Source organism: Rhinolophus sinicus, linkage group LG03 (assembly GCF_036562045.2).
Source record: "Rhinolophus sinicus isolate RSC01 linkage group LG03, ASM3656204v1, whole genome shotgun sequence".
Lineage (NCBI taxonomy): Eukaryota > Metazoa > Chordata > Mammalia > Chiroptera > Rhinolophidae > Rhinolophus > Rhinolophus sinicus.
In genome coordinates, this window is record NC_133753.1 from 126,514,468 (window position 1) to 126,535,756 (window position 21,289).

Genomic DNA, 21,289 nt, shown 5'->3' on the forward strand with positions numbered 1-21,289 from the left:
TAGGAAATATATGTGAAGAAATAATGGCTGAAAGTTTCCAAACTGATGAAAACTATAAACTCTCGGATATAAGAAACTCAGAAACCACAAACACAAGGCAAAAAGAAAAACTACAGCAAGCTATATCATGACTAATGTGCTCAAAACCAATGATAAAAAACAAATCGTAAAAGTTACCAAAGGAAAATAAAATGTGTAGAGCAACAAACACAAGGATTAGAGCAGATTTCTCCTTCATGTGACATTACAGCAACATCTTTAAAGACTAGAATGGGAAAAAATACTGCCAAGACAGAATTCTATCCCCAACAAAAATATGTGTAAAAAATGAAGGTGAAATAAAAACCTTTTCAGACATATGAAAGCTAAAATATCCACAGACTTACAAGAAATGTTAGTCATTCATGCAAAAGTAAATGATATCAGATAACATGAAGAATGCTAGAGAAGATAACTAAATAAATAAATATATGAGATTTGCTTTAATTTTAAAGATACTATACTGTCTAAACAAAAATAAAAACATTAACAATAGAGTATGAAGTTTACAACATACGTGAAAATAAAATATATCAGAACAACAGCACAAAGACTGGAAGATTATTTTAAGGGTCCCATTTTATACATAAAGTGGTATGATATCACTTGAAGGTATACTACAGTAAATTAAAAAAAAATAAACTAAACAAAAGTTATATCTAGTAAGACAATACAGGAGATAAAAAGAAATCTTAAGAAAATTTTTCAATTCGTCCAAAAGAAGGCAGAAAAAAGGGCAAGGAGAAGAAAGAACATGGAACAAAGAGAAAACAGACTGTAACATGACAGATTTAAACCTAACATTATCAAAAATCACATTAAATATAGTCTACCCCAATTAAAAGGTAGAGATTATCAAGACAAAATAAAAACAAGACCTTACTATACGCTGCTTACAAGAAGTGTACTTCAAAAATAAAGACTGAAACGGATTAGAGGATGAAGAAAAGATATACCATGTAAAAACTAATCCAAGGAAAGCTGGAGTGGCTATATTAATGTCAGATAGAATAGATAACATAGCAAAGAATACTACCAAGGATAATAAAGGAGATGAGTCATAAAAAGAATATAACAATCTCAACTGTTTATATACTTAACACAGTTTCAAAATACATGGAGCAAAAAACTGAGAGAAATGAAAGAAGAAATAGACACATCCACAATTACAGTGGGGATTTCAACTCCCCTGCCTCAACAAGTAGACAGAAAATCAGTAAAAACATTAAAATTGGAATAACAACATTAACCAACTGGACTAAGCCGACAATATAGGCCACTGCAACCAACAGAACACGTATTTTTACCAAGTGCACAAGCAGAATTCACCAAGATGGACCATACTATGGGCCATATAACATGTATACATAAATATAAAGGAATAGAGTCATAAAAAATATTCTCAGACGAAAATGAATTTAAATTATGAATCAAAAATAGAACCATCTCTGGAAAAATGTCCAAACTTTAGGAAACTAAATAACACACTTCTGAAAAACCTATGGATCAAAGAAAAAAAACAAAAATAAAAACAAATTAGAAAGTACTTTAAATGGAATGAATATGAAGACACAATATATAAAAATGTATGAAATGTTGCTAAAACTGTACTTAGGGAAATTTATAGCACTAAATGCATGCATCAGACAAAAAAACAAAAAAGAATGAAAGAAAACTGTTCTCAAATCAGTGATCTTAGCTTCCACATTAAGAAAATAGAAAAACTGCTAAAAACTAAGTCTAAAGCAAGCAGAAGGAAATAATAAAAATTAGAGCATAAGTCAACTAAATATAAAGCAGAAAAACAGAAGAAAAAAGAAAAAACCAGCAAGTGTTGGCAAGGATATGGAAAAAAGGGAATTCACATGTACTCCTGGTGGGATAAATTGGTGCAGCCACTATGGAAAACAGCATGGAGGTTCCTCAAAAAATCAAAAACACAGCTACCATTCGATCTAGCAATTCCACTTCTGGGCATGTACCTGAAGAAATGGGTAACATTAATTCAAAAAGATATATGCACCCCTACGTTGATTAGAACATTCTTTACAATAGCCAAGATATGGAAGCAAGCTTAAGTGGCCACTGATAGATGAAGATATAAAGAAGATGTGAAATACACATACACACACACACACACACACACACACACAGAATGGAAGATTACTTAGTCATAAAAAAGAAAGAAAACTTGCTATTTGTGACAACATGGATAAACCTAGAGAGTATTATGCTAAGGGAACTAAGTCAGAGAAAGACATATACCATATGATTTCACACATACGTAGAATCTAAAAAACAAACAAATGAACAAAAAAACAATACAGAAACAGTCTCAGACACAGAAAACAAACTGATGACCACTAGAGGGGAGTGCGGTAGGGAGATGGGCAAAAGAGGTGAAGGGGATTAAGAGTACTAACTTCCAGTTATAAAATAAATATACCACAGGAATGGAATATACAGCATAGGGAATATAGTCAATAATAGCGTAATAACTTTGTATGGTGACTGATAATTACTACTCATTGTGATGGTCATTTCATAAGGTATATAGATGTTGAATCACTGTTGTACACCTGAAAGTAATATTGTATGTCAACTATACTCAAATTTTTAAAATAATCTAGTACTATGGTAAACAACTGATCACTCGATCAATCAATCAATCAATAGATCAATGCTGTAGAATCACAACAAAATATAAAATATAAAAAAAAAAATTTTAAAGCTGTTCTTTGAGAATATTAATAAAACTGATAAACCTTTAGCTAGACTGATTAGAAAAAAAGGAGAAAAGACACAAAGTACCAAAATCAAGTATGAGAAAGAAAATGTCACCAAAGATTCTACAAATATAAAAAGGTGAACAAGGAAATATTGTAAACAACTTAATGCCAATAAATTCAACAACTTAAATTAAATGGACAAATTCCTTTAAAGATACAACTTACTAAAAGTCAAACAATAACAAAAAAAGATAAACCAAATAGCCCTATATCAATTCAAGAAATTGAATTTATGGTTTAAAAACCTTCATAAAAAAGGAAAAAGATAAAAACAAGTAGACCCAGATGGCTTCACAAGTGAATTCTACCAATATTACAGAAATATTACCAACAGACCACAAATCTTTCTAGAAAACTGAAGAGGAGGTAATCATTCAGAAGAGAGCATCACCCATATATGAAAATGAAATAAAGTTATAAATGAAAAATTATGAACAAAAACTTAGCCAACCATATCCAATAATATGAAGAATGAGAATACATCATGACCAAAAGGAGTTAACCCAGGAATGTGAGGTTAGTGTAGTATATCAAAATCAAACAAATAATTTGTCATATTAAACCAAAAAGAAGAAAGTAATTTCATCATGATACAGAGAAAGCATTTGACAAAATCTAACATCCATCCTGAAGTACGAATAGAAAGGAATTTCTTCAACCTGATTTTAAAAAAAAAGTCTGAAAAACTACAGCTAAAATCATACTTAATGGTGAAAGTCTTTCTCCCACGTTCAGAAGCAAGGCGAGTATGTTTGCTCTTTTTACTTTTATACATTATACAGGAGGTTATAGATAGAGCAACTAGGCAAGAAAAAGGAAAAAAAAAAAAATACAAGACATCCAGATTGGAAAGAAATAGTAAATCACTTTATTCACAGACAACATGATCCTGTAGGAGGTTCCTTTGCAGTCATTTACTTTTTGTAAGGATGACGTGATGGCCAATTTTTCCATTTACAAGCATTTATTCAGAACCTTAGTTCAAATACAAGCTATGTAGAGTCACAAAATTGCTTTATAGCTAAACCTAACCACGTGTTTAACCAACTGAATGTGTTCAGAACTTAATCTACAATAGGAAAATTAAAACCTGTGTATTTTGCATTCAGAAACCTTTTATTCTAAAACACAATGCTGCTAACAAGAAACACTATAAATTACTAACTTCAGCTCAGTAAGCTAAAATTATTTTGGTTGTTCTCAGTGCACATGCTATAAATAGTATCAATAGACTAATGTCCATATTAGTCTAAATCAATTTAATACAAACATTTGTTCCCTCAGCACAGCACACACCAAGACAAGTTTAATATTTAAGATATATTACAAAAAAATTAATTAAAATGATGCTACATTCATGCTGCAACTGAGCGCTATGTTTTACATTAGACTGAACATAAACTAATGTTCCACTGGACGTAAATTCTATCATTCAAAATTTAAAGTTTTCTGTGTAATCCATACAGCAGGAGTCAGAAGTTTGGAATTTCAGCATTAACACAGCCTTCCTGCTGATCGACTGCTACCTACTACTAACCTCCAGTTGCAATAACTGAGCCATTGACTCCGAACCCACTCTGGATCAAATACAGAATTTAACCCTGACTATAGGAATTATTTCCAGGCCATGTCTCTCAAAGCCTTGTCTTCTCCAGCTGGATGCCATATGACGGGTTATACAGACCTTTCCCACGGCCTTCTAATTTCTAAAGTAATGACTCTAGATGTCAGAACCAAAGCTTGGGTAGCCACTCCAGAAGTGCCCCAGCCGTTCCTAAGGCCGGTTCCTAAGGCCGGTTCCTAAGTGCCCTGATCTGGCCTATCCAGATGAACTAAAGTTCTGACATAAAGCCTGTAAATGTTGGAAAACTCCCTATACATCATCTTTATAAAGACTAAATAGCTTCACAAAAGAACTCTTATTTCCATGTTAAACATTGAAGCAGTTTGAAAACAGAAACAAAGTTTATAAAAATACAGCTTCACACTTTTTCGTGTAAACATGAGTATAAAGAGTTTTGACTGGTTCGATTGTAAAGGAAAAATTTACATGTCTCATATATAAAACACAATTACATAAGAACTTATTTTAAAAATATGTATTTCATAGGTTATAAGTTGATTTAATGGGAGTAATTCTTAAAAATAGGAAAATACTATCGACTAATAAATTAGTCGATAGTATTTTCAGAAGTATTTTATTTACATTTCAGAAAGACAAATGTACATAAGCTTGCATATTTTAACTTCAGGAAATTCAATCAAATAATACACCTCTAAAGACCAGTTAAAACTATATAGTACTAAAGATTTTCTGGTTGCCTTCCTGATATTAATATAACACTAAATGGTGTTTTATTTAGATCCAAAGTAATAAAAAACAATTATTATCTGTGAATAATCTTTAATAATATAAGCTTAGGTACAAACACTATTTAAAACATTCTGACATCAGAATTAGATTTCATTTTTTTAAACAAAAGTAAAACAATAGCATTAAAAATAGGCATCAAGACTTGGAGCAATTACGTATTTCTTTTCCTAACTAATCATTCTCCAACATATACAAACCTAGTGTGAAATACTTAGTATAGTTGGATTACCATACAGTTGGATTAAATCATTACTTGTTCTGAGTGAATATAAATATGGTTATTTATAATATAGGGCAGTAATTTGAGAATGCTAGCCAGGCATTAGGTAACAAACTTTATAAAATTAACAATTTTGACAAGTTGAGTAGAAATGCTAAACGTACACAACTATTTCTAAACTACACTTGATGACTTAGCAAAGTACCCTGGTATAAAAGCTAAATTTTGAAAGAGGGTAAGATTTGGAGTTTCAAGTTAGAATGTCAACTACAAATGAGTAAGCTCCTGGAATGCCCTAAGGACTACTGTGTCTTTCTCAATAACTTAAAGATAGAAAGTGCTCAGTAAATACTTCTTGATCATCTAAAGCACTCTTAAAAATAACAAAGGAATAGCAATTAGGTTTGAAAATCTATGAAATAACCACAAAATGTTGGGATTTAATCCAAGACTATCTAACTCCAACGTCCATGCCATTTATTTTCTTTTCTTCACTTAAATAACTTAGATAATTGAATTACAATAGCATTTTAAGAGATGTTTACATTAATAAAGACATTGTAATCTCAAAATATTGGCTGAGATACATGAAAAATAAATTATTTAAAAATAAGGAAACTGTGAACATGGATTCATCTTCCCTAAAAAGGCAATTGAAGCACTGCAAGAAGCAGAAGCATGAAGTTAATTCTCGGAGGGGTGAGGACAGAAAGAGAGGGAAACATAGGTAGATGTTGGAGGAAAGATGGCGAGGAGAGGGAGAGATGGAGGGAAAAAAGGAATGGTACAGAGAAAAGGAACAAGGGAAAGAAGCAAGGAGGAGCAAGGTGGGCAGAGAGATAGGGAGGAAGGAAGGAAAAGAGGGATGGAGGTAGAGGGAACTACATCTAAATCAGTATCTCTTCTAGTCTACTAGGAATAACAATAAAAACAGTGTTTTCACTGTGCAAGATATATCCAAATATAGAAGCTGTTTATTTCACTTACCTACAAAAATAACAAGATAATGTACCAGTAAAGGGCAAAGAAAAATACATCAATAAAAGAGAAAGGTAAACTTAAGAGGCAAAAGAAAATAGAGTTTCTAATAAAGCTTATATTTATCCAGAAAGAATTTTTTTAAGAAACTCTAACTTTTATAATTTAAAAAAATCTAAATATGAAGGCTGTTAAGTCACATTTAAAGACTATAACCATAAATCTCTATTTAAAACATTAGTTTCTCTTTCCCTTTACTTCCAAAACATCTTATGAAAATGTACTATAGACACATAAAATTAAGCTATAAAGGCAAAATAGTGTTATAAAATGATCTTGTGATCTTAATGGCTTTTGAATACCATAGGTAAAAGGGGATTAAAAAGGCTTGTAAACAACCTTACAACCTTATTTTTCTCATTAGTACTCAGTAATTTGATAAGTAAATCTGATGCTACAGAGATAATTTTAAAACTCTTTGAATTCTATTATAGGAGCTACATAATTCCATTTAGTATGCGCTATTCAAAAATATTGTGCATCATTTAAAAAAACAAAAAAAAGGAATTATTACATAGCTTCACAATCAGTCTATTTTGGCTTATTTTAATATTTTTAATGCAAATTGATCTAAGTGGACTCAATCAACTCTTTATAATGATAACTTTCAAATGATAAGAATAAAAATCACTAAAATGAGCATTTGTCATACTTTTTCCATACCTTTAGCTAAAGCTTCTTTATATTTTTCTTTGGCAGAATTCATTTCTTTTATTAATTGTCTATAGCTGGATTTTAATTTCTCTAATTCTGTCTTGGTAACCTGTCAAAAAACAAAACGCAAAAAAAATTTTTGTAATGCTTAAATTTACATTGTCAAAAACTTAAATTCCAAAGCATGAAATAATGTGTTTTTTACTGCTTATAGGTCAGAGCTGCTCTTTAATACACTATTACAGACAATAAATTAAAAATCAATTTAGAAATCAGTGATAAATTCAATAGCATATTAAAAAAGAAAAAACATTTCTTAAAAAGAGCAAATAAAGAAATAGTGCTGTCATGTAAAATTTAAAGACCAATAAATTAATTTGCTGTGTACAGAAATATTTTCTCTAATAAAAAGCCAATTAAAATATTTATTTTAATTGTACGGAGTAACTCTGAGTTGTCATAATTAACCAGTTCTGAATTTGTTTGGACATTGTAGCATCTCTGAAAAGAAGATGCAGCTAACAATCACTGCTGGCCATTCAGCAATCCTAACAGTGGTAATCGCATGCATGCATGCACGTGATTATTATTTCTACAGAAAGTCTAGACAAATACAAGTCCCTGATTCTATAGTCAAAAAGCCATTTAAACAGCATTTGAGGAAAAAAATTAAGAAACTTAGATATTGGCTGAAAATATTCTAATAAACCATCTCAGAAGACCAAGAAATCAGCAGCATGAAACACTTGCAAAAGGGACATAAGTAACTTGGAAGAAAAATCTCAGAGCCCACTTTTAACAAACATTGCACGAACACTGATGGTACAAAGGATGACATCACGAAAATAAGCAAAAATATCAAATTGATCCATGTGTTATTTAGAAGTGTGTTGTTTAATCTCCAGTATTTGGATTATTTTATAGCTATCTTTCTGTTATTGATTTCTAGTTTAATTCCATTGTGGTCATACCACAGACATTGTATGATTTCTTGTAAATGTATTATATGATTTATGGTCTAGGATGTGGTCTGTCTTGTTGAATCTTCCATGTGAGCTTAAGAAGAATGTGTACACTGCTGTTGTTGGATGAACTAATCTATAGATGTTCATTATATATTGTTGATTGATGGTATTATTAAGTTCAACTGTGTCTTTACTAATTTTCTGCCTGCTGGACCATTTCTCACCGGGGGGTGTTGAAGTCTCCAACTGTAATAGAGAATTCATCTATTTCTCCTTGCAATTCTATCAGTGTTTGCAGTTCTATCAATATTTTGATGCTAGGTTGTTAGGCACATACACATTAAGGATTGTTATGTCTTCTTGGAGAACTGACCCTTTTATCATTATGTAATTCCCCTCTTTATCTCAGATAAATTCCTTTGCTTTGAAGTTTGGTCTGTCTGAAATTAATATACTTACTCCTGCTTTCGTTTGATTAGTGTTAGCATGGTATAACTTTCTCTATCCATTTACTATTAATTTATATGTAGTTTTATATTTAAAGTGGGTTTCTTGTAAACAACATAAGATTGAATCTTGTTTTTTTATTCACTCTGACAATGTTTATCTTTTAACTGGTTCATTTAGACCATTTACTTTCAAAGTAATTATTAATATGCTTAGATTAATACCTACCATATTAATTACTGTTTCCTATTTGTTACCCATGTTATTTATTCCTATTTTTGTCTTTGTGGTTTTAGTTGGGTATTTTATATAATTCCATTCTCTCTCTTTTCTTAGCACATCAGTTATACTTTTTAAAATTTTTTCTGTGGTTGCCCTAGAGTTTGCAACATACTTTATAACTAATTCCAGTCCATTTTCAAATAACATTATCCTTATAATAACAGAATAATCCTAATTCCTCCTCCCTGTCTCTTGTATCATTGCCGTCATTCATTTCACTTAAACATATATATGTATGCATACACACATACACACACAAGATATATACATTAGCATATATAACCAAATACATTCGTGCTATTATTATCTTCAATAAACTGCTGTTAGATCAATTAATAAAGAGAAAAATAAAAGTTTTTATTTTATCTTTACTCATTCCTTCACTGACGTTTTTCCTTTCTTTATGTAGATCTGAATTTTCAACCTTATCATTTTTCCTTTTCAGTCTACTGGCAACAAATTCCCTCCATTTTTATCCATCTGAGAAAGTCTTTAAATCTCCTTTACTTTTGAAGGATGATTTCATAAGGTACAAAATTCTAGGGGTTTTTTTTTCTCTCAACACTTTAAATATTTCATTCTACTATCTTCTTGCTTGCATGATTTCTGAGAAATCAGGTGTAATACTTACATTTGTTCTCCTTTAGGTGGCTTTTTTTTTTTTTTTTTACTCTGGCTTCTTTTGGGATTCTTTATCTTTGTTTTTCTGTAGTTTAAAATCAATATGCCTAAGAGTTTCTGGTTTCTGTTTTGAGGAGGAAGGGTGCTTTTTGATCATTTATTTTGTCTGGTGTTCTCTCAGCTTCCTGGATCTGTCATTTGGTGTCTGGCATTAGTTTGGGTAAATTCTCGTCATTGTTATTTCAAATATTTCTCTGTTCCTTTCTCTTTTTCTTCTCCTGCTGGTATTCCCTTTACACATATATTGCACCTTTTGCAGTTGTCCTACAGTTCTTGAATATGTTGTTCATTTTGTGTGTGTGGTATTTTTTTGTTTGTTTGTTTGTTTAGTCTTTGTTGTCTTTGCTTTTCAGTTTGGGAGATTTCTATCGATATATCCTCAAGTTCAGGTACTCTTTCCTCAGTTGTGTCCAGCTTCCTCACAAGCCCATTCTTCACAACTGTTACAGTGTTTTTGATCTCTAACATTTATTTTTGGTTCTTTCTTAGGATTTTCACCTCTCTGCTTACATTGCCTGTCTGTTCTCGCATGGTGTCCACTTTATCTATTAGAGTTCCCAACATACAAAACAAAGAGATCATTGTTTTGAATTCCAACATCCCTGCATGTCTGGTTCTGACGCTTGCTCTGTCTCCTCTATGTTGTTGCTTATTTGTAGTCCTTACCATTTTTTCTTGATTGCCAGGCATAATGTATTGGGAACAAGCAAATGATGTAAATAGGTCTTTACTAATGTAGTGATAAGTTGTCAGGGGAGGGGAAGCATGTTATAGTCCTACAATTATGTCTCAGTCTTCTACTGAGCGTGTGCCTATGGACAGTGAATTCTGCATGTGCTCCCCAGTCTCCACACCCCTGGCGATAGATAGGATGGCTAGAGTGGGCTGAAGTTGGCTCTTTCCCTTCCCCCAGGTCTGTTAGGCTCTGGTTAAACAGTTTCTCTTGAGGAAAGGCCTGTTAAGAACAGAATGCTCTGACATAGTCAAATGGTTCCTCTTCCCCTCCCACTGCCAGGAATATGAGATTTTTCTCCAATATTCAATATAAGGACCTGGCAGAGATCCAGTAGGTAAAACTCACAAAAATGTGAGATTTCCTCAATGACTGGGTCCTCCTATAGTTTTCAACTGTCAGAGTAGTCCACACTTGTCAGTTACCATTCTGGTTTTCCTACACCAGCACTAGTCCCCAGAAGTTTGCTGCTCTGATAAGTTGTGATTTTCTATATTTGCTTGCCAATCTCTCCAATGTTGGGGGTGGCCATTTGTCATGTGATCTCATTTCTCTTATAAACCTAAGAAGAGTTGTTTGTTTTTCAATTTGTTCAGCTTTTTGTTTGTTAGAATGGAGTGGCGACTCCCAAACTTCTTATATGCCAGACCAAAAACTAGAAGTCGTAACTTTTCAAGTTGCTAAAGAACCAATTAATTATACTACAAACCAGCAATTTAACTGCAAAAAGCAAGCATTTATCATATCTTTCCTACGTGAACTACGCCTCAGGGTAACCAAATATTGACAAAGGAAAATTCTTTATTGAAAAATTTCAGCTAACGAGTGCATTAAGAATGATACAAGTAAAATATTGCCATTTTACAACCCCCACTGAAATAATGGATCTAAGCAGTGAACATCAATTGTTTCTAAAATTATTAGGTGAAAGGCTGAAGGGAAACTTTTTTAATAGATTGATCAGGCTGGCAACACTGGAACCTATTAGTCAAGTTTAACATCACAAAAAGATAAACAAGTAGACACAGACACTACATACTTCCTAATATGAAACAACAGTAAGTCTATACCAGTACCTGTGATGTATACTTGCCCCAAATAAACAGCAAGAATCTTATCAAGCCTCTATATCTAACCTCCAGTTTACAGGAAAACTGGAAGATAGAGGAATATGTGAAATCACACCACAAGATGCTAATAACAAAATCCAAAATGAAGGAATTTCAACTCTATAGAGCAAATTACCCAGTTTCTTCCACAAATAATATTTTCAAAAAGGGAGGGGGGCAACCTACATTAAAGAGAATTATTCAAATTCAATGTGTGGGCCATGCTTGAATACTAATTCAAATGAACCAACTGTAGAAAACATTTAAAAAAACAATCATTTGAGCACAATCAGAATATTTAATATTAGGAATTATTGTTATTTTTATGTAGATTAATAATAATATAGTTATTTTTTTAAAGAGTACTTATTTTAGCAATACATACTAAAATATTTATGGATGAAATATCTGGGATTTTCTTTAACATGATCCAGTGTAGAAAAAAAAAGTTGGTGTAAATATAGATGGAAAAAAACATATGTGGGTGGATACATAGATGGGAATTGATTTTACTATTCTTTCTTCTTTTGTACATTTGCAAATTTTCATAATTAAAAACAAAAAGTTATCCAAAAGAGACACATGCTGAATGTGGAGAAAATTTTAAAATCTCCTAATTGACTTTGCTTATATTTTCATTTTTATTTTATGCATAGTATTACATGATACAAATTATTTTTAATGTCTGAAAGAACTATTTCAATAAGTAAAAAATGAAAATTCTAAGTGATAAAAAAGCAATATATCATAGTTTAATTGGCAGTATTCTTTTCTTTTGTAGGAGTACATAAAGTAATAGTGCATCTTATAATCAATAATGTTTTATATTTAATAAAAATAAATTATTACTTATTGGAGACACTGAAATGTATTTCTTATCAGGAAATGATATCTATACAATTTTTAAAGTCAAATAGGATAAAATGTTTCCGTAATTTTAAAAATCAATTAAAGGAAGAATTCAAGAATGGAAAGACAAACCTTGATCATCTCGGCCTCTATCTGCTGGTGAACACCTATGTAACTTTTCTTCACCTGCTGCTTGTCTTTGATCATCATGGTGAGCCTGTGTAAGGGTCCAGAATTGAGGTCCTCTGCATGTGTCTTCATTATTCTACTAAGTTGTTCCGTCTGCTGAATCATAAGTAGCCATGACTTTAAAAAAAAAAAAGAAATAAAATTAGCACTTGTATTGGAGGTTTCCCTTTGGCTGTGTTTTAAGTATTCAATAACTCTATTTAGTTTTATACAAATTATTACATTAATATAAAAATGGCAGGTTTCTGGCAATTGTGCAATGAGCTATGAATGTTTCATATTTAGCATTCTCAATTTCAAGTGCAAATGTTTCAAAAGTAAGTACCAGAGTCTATGCAAACTGCTAGGAAAGGGATTAAGGGACTCTTTGAGAATCCATTTGCAGTCTTCTGTTTGTTTTTCAACACCATGATAGTGCTTCTGCTCACACAATTCCAAGTTCTCAGCAAGGTCACCATGTCCTAATGGTCAAAGGCAACAGAAATTTTCCCATCTTTATTCTTAACCTGTCTCTCTCTGGCAACTCATTTCTTCCTGAAACTCTTCTTTTGTGGCTAGCCTGACTTCTTATTTTCCAACATACCAATTTGTCTTCCTTCCTTCCTAAAAATGCTTTCTCAGTCTTTATACCTGCTCTTCTTTTGCTGCTTACATCTGAAATACAGGTATTCTTTGCATTTTATCTATAGGCATTCTCTTCTTTCAATAAATACCATTAGTTCTCAATGGTTTTTCCAGGACAGTACATTGCCTTAACAGCAGAGACACAAAATGGTGGGTTTGCACAAGTGGGCATATGGATATTTCTGGAAGAACAAGTCATTTGTTATTAGATTTTCTAACTAATAAATACTGAAAACAGTAACAGAGGAATTGTTTATTCAGAAACAATTATTGGAGAATTACCACAGTCAGGGGGATCCATGTTAAAGATACAGAAACTGGACAAGATATGGTTTCACATATTTACAAGAATATTTTTTCTACTTTACTACTTTTTATCTGTGAATAAACAAAATTATTCTCTTTCTGTTAATATTCCAACATAATCCTAAATCAAAATTTAATAAGCATCTAAAGCAAAACAATAGGCTAAAGAAAGCAAATTCTTAGTCATAGATCTACCCAAGTCAGACTTGGTAATCTTGTTTTTGATACACTGCTCTGTAGGTTTTTCTAAATAAATAGATAAACCTTTGAGGACATTTGCTTAGGGAGGGGGCTCATTTTTACTTGTAAATGTTATTATGAACATGGAACAAGCCATGTGGCCTATAGACTCATCACATTTACTTTCAAATTCGAAAATCTAAGTAGTACCAACATGCTCTTGATACCACAAAGGAATTTAAAACTACCGTAGCTCTTCCATCAAAACCTAAGTTTTAACAAAGATGAAAACAAGTTTCAAAACTATACACACATGGATTAAAAACATAAACTGAATTGCCCTAATAACTCTTGCAGCTTTGCCTTTTTTATCTGATACTGTCACTCTAAAAAACACAATGTTGGGAAAACATTCTACAGCATGTGCATAATGTTCAGGCTACCCAAAAAAAGTGAGAGGAGTCAGTTCTTTCTCAACCTTAAAAAAATAAATATTCTCTAAGTGCTTTGTAGCAATAAATGTTTGTGATTCTACATAGAAGTCCTTGAAGCCTAGGGGTGAAGCCTTGTTGGAAGCCAATGTTAAAGACTACAGACCAAGGTCGGCCTGCCCTCCTTCTCCCAGAACGCCACATCTTATCCGACCTAATAGCCCTGTTCACTGGAGTCACTGCGGGGAAATCTGAACCTCCTGAGATAAGGCAGTATCACCCTGACTGTCAATCCCACGCTGCCCTCACTATCTCCTAATCTGACCCAGGACACTATCTACAGAATCCTGTACCCTCAAGAACTGCTCGGTGATTGGAAAACTCCTTACACCTCTTAGCAGAACTTTCCACTTATCTTCTAGCTTTAGCAAAAGCCTGGCTCTATCCCACTCCCAATACTCCTAGCAAACATTCCCCCTCTTCCTAAAAAAAAAATCTCTGCTCCTTTGAAATGCAGGCCAGCCTTTCCCATGAACAATTTATCAGCAAGTCTTTCTGATTCTCCCTCCCAAGTCTACCACAAATCCACTCACTTCTCTCCAACTTCACTGCCATCCTTTTGGAGGTTATGATTATCTCTGGCTTAGATTATTACAACACCTCCTAATCTAACCAACTAGAACACTCTCCATGAGGGCAGTACCATGTCTCTTTGTCCTCTCTTCTACTCATGCTCTTTCCCAACCCGTTCAACTTAAAGTAGCAAAAAAAAAAAAAAAAAAATGTCATTCTCCTCCATAAAACGCTATATTGGCTTTCCTTCTCATTTAAAGAAAAATCCAACATACTTCTAAGACCTAGAATGTCTCCTATTATCTGTCCTCTATCCTTCCAATTTCATGTTTTGCCATTCTCTGCCTAAATAAATTCTAGGAGCACTGCTGTTCCTTCAGTTTCCTGAACACTCCCTCTTCCTGGAGGCCCATTCTTTCCTCTCCTACACATTGCAAGATCCATCTCTTTAGGAATCAACTAAATCAATGTAAATCTAATCTCTCTCTCTCTCTCTCTCTCTCTCTCTCTCTCTCTCTCTCTCTCTCTCGCACACACACTTGAAATAAGCCCTCTTCCCACTTTGTAGCTTTACAGATGGTAGAGCCTCCATGAAGGTACTAATCTCTGAGTTGCCTAACTTCCTCTGTTTGCTTTCAGCTCTTCCAAAACCTTTTGAACGTATTTCCCCAAATTAGGTCCTATCTATTGAACTACCTGATGAAGTTTCTGTTTTCCTGACTGAATCCTAAGTTTCACAGATAAGAATTCAAAGAGATCAATAACCATGGAGTACATTGGTTATCATAAAACAATGATTTTGTACTCTAATAAAGTACAAAGCTCAAACATTTTTGCTAGTGAATAATTTCAAACTGTTATGAATCAGATAACTTTGGTGCTACCTAAATTGTTTCTAAGAACTAAGAATGAAAAAAAATCCCTAAAATGACCATAACACAGATATCATAAAGTGACAAAGATATTACTAAAATAAATTCACTTATGAGTAGCAATGCAACAATCTTTAACAAAACATTACTAGGACTAATGCTAGAAAGCAGACATAACTAATAATTCAAGTAAGGGACTTCATCTGGCCATGACATAGTAACAGAAATCAAACTCATGTTCCCATTTAAAAACAACTAGAAAATTGGACAAAATGTATGAAACTACTATTTTCAAACACTGGACAACAGCACAGGATTGAACCAAAGGGAAGTGAAAACCCTAAGATTGCCCATTTTCTGTCTGGAGGTACTTTCCAAAGGGAAATGCAGAGAGGAAATCTGAGAATAGAAGTCCAGAACCAGCACAGACATAAAAGTCAGAGTTAGAAGTCTGACTTATGTTAATTACAGTGCCCAATTAGAGAGTTTTAGATACAGGGTCATCATAGGGGGTAAACAGAAGGTCAGGGAGAAAATTCCCTGGGCCTCACACCAATGATATTTGTTTACTTTTTTGTCTCAAATAATGCAAAGCCTCACCTGATCTGTATTATCTTGAATTGTAAATAAGTGGTCTGATTTCACAGATGTTAATTACAACTTCCCAGAAGAAAAATAAAATGCTATTAGGGAAATCTTAAAAAATAAAATCAGCCAAGATGGCGTGAGAGAAGCCAAACTTACCCTTCTACCTGAAACTACCAAAAAATGGACGAAATACATGACATGACAGTTTTGAAGACACTGGGTATCAGGCAATGAGGGATATGTTCGCTGAAAGAAACAAAACATACAAGCTGAGCCCTGACTTGAGAGGCTGTGCACAGGGGGAGAAACTGAAGCAGAGCCCAAAAGAATCCCTGAGTTGAGGAGACACCACAGAGAGTTTAGGAAGAACAAGGCAGCTCGAGTCCCTGGGACAGACTCCTGGAGAGGACGGAGGTCCACAGCGAGCGCCCTTCTAGTATTCAGCAGGATGCTGATCAGTGCCTGTCTGTGAGGAAGCTACATGAGCTGAAAAGATTACAGCGAACAGTGCCTGGTGCTCACACATGGCTGGGAATCACGCCTATTCTGCCCAGCCACACCAGAAACACTCATAATCCATTGGGTACTGGGTAGAATACTCAAAAAGGTTTTGCCTCGGTAGCGGGGAGTGATTAGCCCTGGACTTCACAGTGCTCTGGTCCTGCCTACCAAATCTTAAAATCAAGATCCAAAGGATCAAACTCTTTCCTAGTAACTTGTTTCATTTGTGCTCTCAAACAGAACTCAGGAACACATGGCAATATAAATTATGGGAAATGAAACAGAAAAAAAACAATTAAACATAGCAATAGAGACAGAGACATACAGAATATGACTGAGTTGTATAACACCTTCTAAAGGTCTGTTGGGTTGGTGCAAAAGTAATTGTGGTTTTTGCAATTATTTTTAACCTTTCAAACCACAATTACTTTTGCACCAACCTAATAATATATGTATACAGGCTGTATACATACCTCAGCGATTTTACAGGTCCAGTTCCAGATCCCGTAATAAAGCAAAAACCGCAATAAAACAAGCCTCACAAATTTTTCGGTTTCCCAGTGCACATAAAAGTTATGTTTACATTATACTGTATGTACTCTATTAAGTGTACAATAGCAGTATGTATAAAAAACATACATACCTAAATTTTTTAAAAAATACTTTATTTCTAAAAAATATTAACCATCAGCTGAGCCTTCAGCGAGTCTTAAGCTGATGGAGGGTCTTGCCTCCATGTTGATGGCTGCTGACTGCTTAAGGGTGGTAGTTGCTGAAGGTCCGGGTGGCTGTGGCAATTTATTAAAATAAGGCAACAATGAAGCTTGCTGCATTGATTGACTCTTCCTTTCATGAATGATTGTCTGAAGCAGTGCTGTTTGATAGCATTTCACACACAGCAGAACTTCTTTCCAAATTGGAACCCTGCCACTGTTTTAGCAACTAAGTTTATGTAATATTCAAAATCCTTCGTGGTCATTTCAACAGTCTTCACGGCATCTTTAGGAGTAGATTCCGTCTCAAGAAACCACTTTCCTTGCTCATCCATAAGACCAACTCCTCATCAAATTTTATCAAGAGATTGCAGCAATTCAGTCACACCTTCAGAATCCACTTCTAATTCTAGTTCTCTTGCGATTTCCACCACATCTGTAGTTCCTTCCTCCACTGAACTCTTGAATCCTTCCAAGTTAATGTTGATATTTTGATCTCTTCCCATGAATCATAAATGTTTTTAATGGCATCTAGAATAGTGAATCCTTTCCAAACATTTTCAATTTACTTTGGCCCCATCCATCAGAGGAATCACTATCTATGGAACTATATAGCCTTATGAAATGTATTTCTTAAGTAATAAGACTGGAAAGTCAAAATTACTCCTTGATCCATGGGCTGCAGAATGGATGTTGTGTTAGCAGGCATGAAAACATTAATCTCATTGTACATCTCCATCAGACCTCTTGGGTGACCAGGTATATTGTCAATGAGGAGTAATATTTTGAAAAGTCTTTTTTTTCTGAGCAGCAGGTCTCAACAGCGAGCTTAAAATATTTAGTAAACATGTTGTAAACAGATGTGCTGTCATCCAGGCTTTGTTGTTCCATTTATAGAGCACAGGCGGAGTAGTGCTAGCATAATTCTTAAGGGCCCCAGGATTTGCATAATGGTAAATGAGCATTGGCTCCAACTTAAAGTCACCATCTACACTAGCCCCGAACAAGAGAGTCAGCCTGTCCTTCGAAGCTTTGAAGCTCGGTATTGACTTCTCCTCTCTTGTTATTAAGTCCTAGAAGGCATCATCTTTCAATACAAGGCTGTTCCATCCACACTGAAAATCTGTTTAGTGTTGCCACCTTCATTAGTTATCATAACCAGATCCCTGGATCTGGATAACTTGGCTATAGTTTCTACATTAGCACCTGCTGTTTCACCTTGCATTTTTATGTTACACAGATGATTTCTCTCCTTAAACCTTATGAACCAAGCTCTGCTAGTTTCAGACTTTTATTCTGCAGCTTTCTCACCTCTGTCATCCTTCATAGATTTGAAGAGAATTAGGGCCTTGGTCTGGACCAGGCTTTGGCTTAAGGGAATGTTAAGGCTGGTTTGATCTTCTATCCAGACCACTAACTTTTTCTGTATCAGCAATAAGGCTGTTTTGTTTCCTTACCATTCATGTGTTCACTGGGGTAGCACTTTTAATTGTCTTCAAATACTTTTCCTTTGCACTCATTGATTAGTGCAAGAGGCCTAACTTTTGGCCTATCTCAGTTTTCTACATGTCTTCCTCATTTCTAGCTTTTGATTTAAAGTGGAAGCCATGCAATGCTTCCTTTCACTTGAAGGATTATTGTAGGATTATTAATTGGCCTAATTTCAATATTTTGTCTCAGGAAATAAGGAGGCCCACGGAGAGGGAAAGAGACAAGGGACATGCCAGTGAGTGGAGCAGTGAGAACACACACAGCATTTACTGATTAAGTTCTCTGTCTTATGTGGGGGTGGTTTGTGATGCCTCAAAAACAACTGCAATAGCAACATCAAAGATCATGGATCACAGATCATCATTGACAAATACAATAATAATAAAAATATTTGAAATATTGCGATAATTACTAAATGTGACAGAGACACGAAATGAGCAAACTCTATTGGAAAACTTGCTCCATGCAGTTGCCACAAACCCTTAGTTTGTAAAAAACAAAAAACAAACAAACAAAACAAAAAAAAACGCAATTCAATGTCTGCAAACTGCAATAAAGCAAAGAACATTAAAATGAGGCATGTCTGTAATTAGAAACCTCAAAAGAGACAGAGAGGAGATAGGAAAAGTATTTGAAGAAAAATGGTTGAATATATTCAGAACTTTGTAAAAACTAAAACCCACCAATTCAAGAAGCTCAATGAACCCAAGCACAAGAAGCATGGGGAAAAAAACAAACAAACAAACAAAACGTACTATCAGTACCATATCTGAGTCACAAAGCCTTGGGACATTCAAATATTTCATAAAGATAATATAATAATTTTTATAAACTAGGTACATATATGAAATCCTGATGATTCTGTAACTCATTTTGATGAGTTCCTGCATGTCTCATTTTTTCTTAGAGCATTTAAAATTTCTTCCATCCATCCATCATCATATATATATTTGATCCCTTTTGCGTGGTGAGCACACAATGCAATATGTAGATGATGAATTATGGAAATGTATTCTTGAAACCTATATAATTTTACCAACCAATGTCACCCCAATAAATTTAACAAATTTATAAAAAGTTTCTTCCCCTATAAATGGAAGAACTGACTAGTCTCCTTCCCTGCAAACTTTATGTCATGGTATCCAGAACCACAGGTACATTCTCAACTGATGGAGCTTTTTAAAGAACCAAAGGACTGAGGTTACCTGGTGAGTCAGCGAGACATGGGTCATCTTTAATGTCAGGGGAATTTCACCTTCTCTAATTAAAGTCTTTCTAACAATGATGGGGTTCACCTTTTAAAGCCCCTGTTATTTCAAATACCATAAATTATCAGATTATTAAACACTAACAAACAACTAAAATAAATCCTGAATGAAAATACTATGTAGACAAAAATGATTGAATATTTTTAAAATACAATAGAATAATATAATCAACATAATCAGAGTCAATAGTTGGGTTCTGAAGACTGGCACCAAATACACTGAGCTGCATTAGCTCAGCCATTGCCCAATCTCAGAAGTAAGACAGCCATTTCCAGAAACTACATGACTACAAGAATCTTATTATTGCTACTAAAACAGTAAGTCCAAATACCTAAACACAGATCAGGCCAGGAAATAAACTAAATTACTTTTGCTTTACCAATACTTTTTCTTGCAGCTTCCTAGACTCAGTGCCCCACAATTGTTTTTGTTCTTTTTTCAACTTAAAGGCTACTTTTATTGTTCTGAGGGAGAACACTATCAAGAAAAATGACTAGCCAGAGTCACCTTTACTGGTCAGAAGCAAATCACATAACCTCAGCAGTTTCTCCTGCCAAAAGTTAGGGGTTGAATTAAAGACCTCCATAGTGTCTGCCAGCTTCAGCACTCTGATTTTTTTCTCTACTTAGCTACTTCCCTTTTTACTGTCATCCTCAGTTTTATAGCTTATGTCCACATAAGATTCCTATTGACCCGTTTCTCATGGAGCTTTGTTAATGCAGGGCTGGCCTATTTAGAAATTTTAAAGAAAACAATACATTTACAGTTAGTCTCCTGGAGATGTTTGCCTGATTCCCTCTAGCTTCTGTGTGATATTCTGTTCTATACCCTTCTACGCATATCCCATTGTCATTCCCCATTTATGTCCTAGAGAAGTTGTTCTATCTGTTATCCCCTATTTCCTGGATCCCCAAAATCTCCTTAATTGGCTCTATCAGCTCAATGTTGCCTTAAAAAACAAAGCCCTACCTTTCATCCCAAATCCAACCAACGCTTCCAGCTACCGCTCTATCTAATCTTTTTGAAAACCTCTCAAACAGACTTCGAAGGGGGGAAAAAAAAAAACACCAAAAAACATAACACTCCGCATTTGCTCCCAGAAGGTATGAACCAGACTGTATACTTAGGACATTCTCTTACTCTTAAGCTCCATCAAATAAACGTTATTTTCTTCCCTCATGTCCTGTACAACATCAACCCCCAGAAGAGAGGTTGATGGTTTCCATTACTCCACCCCATTAAAGCAAAGCCCGCTAGTCTAGACAACCTTCTGCTCCTCTCTTTTAACATTACCTACCACCTGTAGGCTTTCTCTTATCTGGTCTTTATAGCAACACTCCAAGGCAAATATCTTCATCTTATACATGGTGTCA

The 21,289-nt window shown here is 34.1% G+C and overlaps 1 protein-coding gene across 9 annotated transcripts in view; it reads right to left on the reverse strand.

Moving 5' to 3' along the window:
* FER (FER tyrosine kinase) overlaps positions 1 to 21,289 on the reverse strand; it is a 372,260-nt gene that overhangs the window by 302,006 nt on the left and 48,965 nt on the right. For 8 of the 9 annotated variants that reach the window (XM_019727983.2, XM_019727984.2, XM_019727985.2 and 5 more), the window contains 2 exons: positions 12,313 to 12,486; positions 7,124 to 7,223 (listed from right to left, as the gene is read on the reverse strand). In XM_019727983.2, coding sequence (XP_019583542.2) covers positions 7,124 to 7,223; positions 12,313 to 12,486 — 274 coding nt within the window. Of the gene's footprint in view, positions 1 to 7,123; positions 7,224 to 12,312; positions 12,487 to 21,289 lie in introns of those variants that run through there. The other variant, XM_019727986.2, reaches the window with a different exon arrangement.